We start from the raw sequence: 3761 nt of genomic DNA on the forward strand, positions 1-3761 counted from the left end.
TTTACATGGGCTTGAGATAACATAGATGGAGTTAATGACAATCTGATACTCGTAAAATAAAAATTCATCATTTCTCGATAAGCACTCCACCAAATTACATTGAATCGATCCCGATATTAAACAGCCAAGAGAGAGAGAACCATCTACCTATTATTATGATTTATGAACCCTAAGGTCCTGCTGCTACTACTGGTGTGCAGCAATTGCTACTACTGGGCTCTACGGCAAATTTTAACACCAACCAATCCTTTTGTCGCAATTGATTTATGCAACAAAGCAGATAATGCATCAACAACTAAAAGGAAAAGAAATGAAGGCAACGCGTCACCTTGGCGAAGACCCCTGGAAAGGGTGAAGGAGTCCAAAAGTTTCTGAAACAAAAAAAATACTTTCGTAGGCTACTCCAACACTGAAACAGAAGTAGATTAACTGCTTTACTAAGTCCAACAAGTACTCCCTCCGGTCCTTTTTACTCCGCGTATTAGATTTCGGTCAAGTCAAACTTTGCAAAGTTTGACCAAATTTATATTAAAAAATATCAATATCTACAATACCAAATATATACATTATGAAACTACATTTCGTAAAGAATCTAACAATATTGATTTGGCATGGTGAATGTTCATAATTTTTTCTATAAGTTTGGTCAAAGTAGAGATACTTTGACTTCGGACAAAACTTATATGCAAACTAAAAAGGACCGGAGGGAGTACATATCAACACTGTTTGTAACGTAGCTACTCTTTCTCTAAGAAAGAAAAAAGGTCGTAATGTAACTAGAATGACTAAACGCGACGCAGGCCTCTACGCAAAAGTCTTGTACAGTACGATTATTGCTACAGATCCTACTTTAGAACCGACGAATTCAAACAGCTAGCGTCGATGCCGATTTCACGGCATATAGAGCCCAGTTTCCCGCCCTTTCGTCGGCACCTCGGGGTGATACCGCTTCCAAGGCTTGTAGTCCTTGCTCTCAAGCATCTTCTCCACCTCCTCGAACTGCAGGCCCTTGGTCTCCGGCACGGTGAGGAACACGACGATGAGCGCCAAGAACGAGACACCGCAGAAGAGTAAGAAGGTGGCCGCCGAGCCCAGCACCTTGGTCAGGGTCAGGAACGTCTGCGTCACGATGAGGTTGGACACCCAGTTGGCCACCGCGGCGATGCCGCCACAGACTCCCCTGAACCGCAGTGGGTATATCTCCGAGTTGACGATCCATGGCACGGTGCCCATTCCGGGCGAGTAGGAGACTATGTATGCGCCCAGCGCGAGCAGCGCCAGCCACCCGTAGTTGTTTGGGCACCCTTCCGAGTAGAACTCACGGTCGTGGTCGGCATGGCACATCCCTCGCGTTTCGTTGTTCAGTGCCAGGCAAGCGCCGGGAAGAAGCTGTGCATGGAAAGATTGGCATAACATGAGCAATTCTTACAGAAGAATGACACCAGTTTTACAGTGATGAACAAGAAGGGATGGAATTTACCGTGTTTCCTTGATGAGCACAAAACCCGCACGTGGATGCGGCCCTGAGGCAGTCCATGCAGCTCCAGCGGACTTTGGGGTTGTACTCTGGGCATGTCTGGTTAGCAAACGGGCGCGTCTCCATGTCGCTGATAGGTGGGGCATCGTGCGCGGCTTCGAGGAAGGTGCCGCCAAGCACGGCGAGCCACACGATGATGCCAACTAGACTGAGGAGCATCAGGCGCCTTCGGCCGGCCCTGTCCACGAAGAACATGCTCACGATCGAGCCCATGGCATTAAGTCCTGAGGTGATGAGTGAGAGGGCCATGGCTGTGTTGTTGGACGCAAAACCTGCCAGCTGGACGATCGTCGGGCTGTAGTACATGACGGTGTTGATGCCGACGAACTGCTGGGCGACCTGCACAACGACGCCGGCCACGAGGCCACGGCGGACAACCTTGCTTCCAAATGCCTTCTTCAGCTTGCCAAATAGGCTCTGCTCGCCTATGGACCCCTCCAGGAGCATCTCATCTTCAACTGATTTTCGCAAGGACTCAATCTCTTCTTCCACCTCATTTGCAGGATAGATCTTCCGCAGGATGGCAGCAGTTTCTTCTTTCCTGCCCTGTTAACCAAGAGAAACCAACCTTTTAGAAATTTTGAGCACAATTCTTTTGAAGAGATATACTGCCGACATTTTAATTTCTCAGCAACAATTTTCCATGATATTGTACTATGTACAGACACTAGGCTATGAGACAATGGTGTTTTCCAATAATCTGGCAGCTCATTTGTGCAGAAATACGGACCTGCCTGTATAGCCATCTTGGTGATTCTGGGAGCGTCAGCATTAGTATGAACTGAAGAAGGGCAGGGAATCCTGCAATGCCAAGCATCCACCTCCAAGTTCCCGGCACCTGACGAAATTCTCAGAGATATCATTATTTCTAATATTTGGTGAAAGGATTTGATCATGTATTATCAAATAATGGAACTTCAAAGTCCATCATTTGTTACCTTGGTGAATGCCAGATTAATAAGGTATGCCATGAACTGCCCTCCAGTGATAAGAAGGCCATTTGTGCTCACTAGCGCCCCTCTTATTCTAGCCGGGGAGGCTTCGGAGATGTACAGAGGCGCTGTCATGGAAGCCATTCCAACTCCAAGACCAACAAAGACCCTCCCAACAATGATAACAGCAGGTGACGGGGCAAAGGCCATGATAGCGGCACCTGCAAGGAACAGAACATCTGCGATAATGAGGGAAGGCCTCCTTCCAAATTTGTCATTCATCCAGCCACCAAGTCCGGCTCCAACGATAGCTCCAGCTACAGCCATACTCACTATTGTTTCCTGCAATCGAACCAGCCACACCATGAGATATTATAGCTACATGAGTAATTTAGGGCTTAAGATTGCAGAAACTGAAGTCGAACAAGACTGCAAAACCCATTAGTAATATAACCACACGTACCCTTAGAGTAGTGTTCTTTTGTAACTCAACAAAATCATCTCGGATGAACAGAAGAGCTCCAGATATTACACCTAGCAATAAAAATAATATGTTAACAATGAGATAAATTAGCCATCACTTGCACACCCAAAGTTTAGTTAAACGTATAGAAGAAACATAAGCATCATCATGGTACCTCAGCGGTAAAAATAGAGACCAGTGTGCCTGTATCTTGTGACATGTAACAACATAGTTCATACCTGTATCATATCCGAAAAGAAGACCGCCGATGCCAGCAGAGAAAACAAGTCGAAGAATATAAGGCTGGCTCCAAATCAGGCGCAAGCACTCCTTAAACTCAGCATTATCTGCCACACTGGCACCCCCTTCCATTGCATTCAGCAGCCCTTGTGCGCCTGATGAACGTTCAGAAGAGCTTGGTCACGCAGCAGCAAGAAGAAATCCACATGTAGTAGTAGAGAGAACACAGGCTTTGGACAAACATTGGGTACTAGAAACTGACATTCAGGGGTGGACAGCCTCAAACAATGCCACTTTAGGCTTGACCAACAGGATAAAGACAGCGCTACTTTGAGAATCTAGCCATAATTCGAGAAGATGGAACCAAACCCCGATATAAGCGAAACCTCGAAACGTAGGAGAATCTGCGGAAACAATGATATGAAACCAAATTTCTCCTCTCTAACCCCAAACCAATATCTCACTCACGAGTCACGACCCGCGCGCGGGGTCGGATCTAGATTCTGGATTGTGTGGTGGAGGTCAGTATGATTTAACAAACCGCGCGATTTTGAAGGTACTAGAAAAATTCCTCGGGAAAGTTGTAGTC

At 46.5% G+C, this 3761-nt stretch overlaps 1 protein-coding gene across 1 annotated transcript; it reads right to left on the minus strand.

Moving 5' to 3' along the window:
* Positions 1-770: 770 nt before the first annotated feature.
* Positions 771-3304, minus strand: LOC123430523 (inositol transporter 4-like). The gene is made up of 6 exons (XM_045114390.1): positions 3172-3304; positions 2933-3003; positions 2476-2811; positions 2268-2375; positions 1481-2083; positions 771-1389 (listed from the first exon to the last, which is right to left on the minus strand). The coding sequence occupies exons 1-6, from the start codon at positions 3302-3304 to the stop codon at positions 892-894; spliced, it is 1749 nt and encodes a 582-aa protein (XP_044970325.1). The 3' UTR covers positions 771-891.
* Between the last annotated feature and the right edge of the window lie 457 nt (positions 3305-3761).

The sequence above is a fragment of the Hordeum vulgare genome, chromosome 2H (assembly GCF_904849725.1).
Source record: "Hordeum vulgare subsp. vulgare chromosome 2H, MorexV3_pseudomolecules_assembly, whole genome shotgun sequence".
NCBI classification, from domain to species: Eukaryota; Viridiplantae; Streptophyta; class Magnoliopsida; order Poales; family Poaceae; genus Hordeum; species Hordeum vulgare.

Coding starts and splice junctions, on each gene's coding strand:
- LOC123430523 (XM_045114390.1), bottom strand. CDS start 3,304: ATGGAAGGGGGTGCCAGTGTGGCAGATAATGCTGAGTTTAAGGAGTGC. Junction 3,004..3,171: donor TCTTTTCGGATATGATACAG/GTATGAACTATG, acceptor TTTTATTGCTAG/GTGTAATATCTGGAGCTCTT. Junction 2,376..2,475: donor TTAATCTGGCATTCACCAAG/GTAACAAATGAT, acceptor GAATTTCGTCAG/GTGCCGGGAACTTGGAGGTG.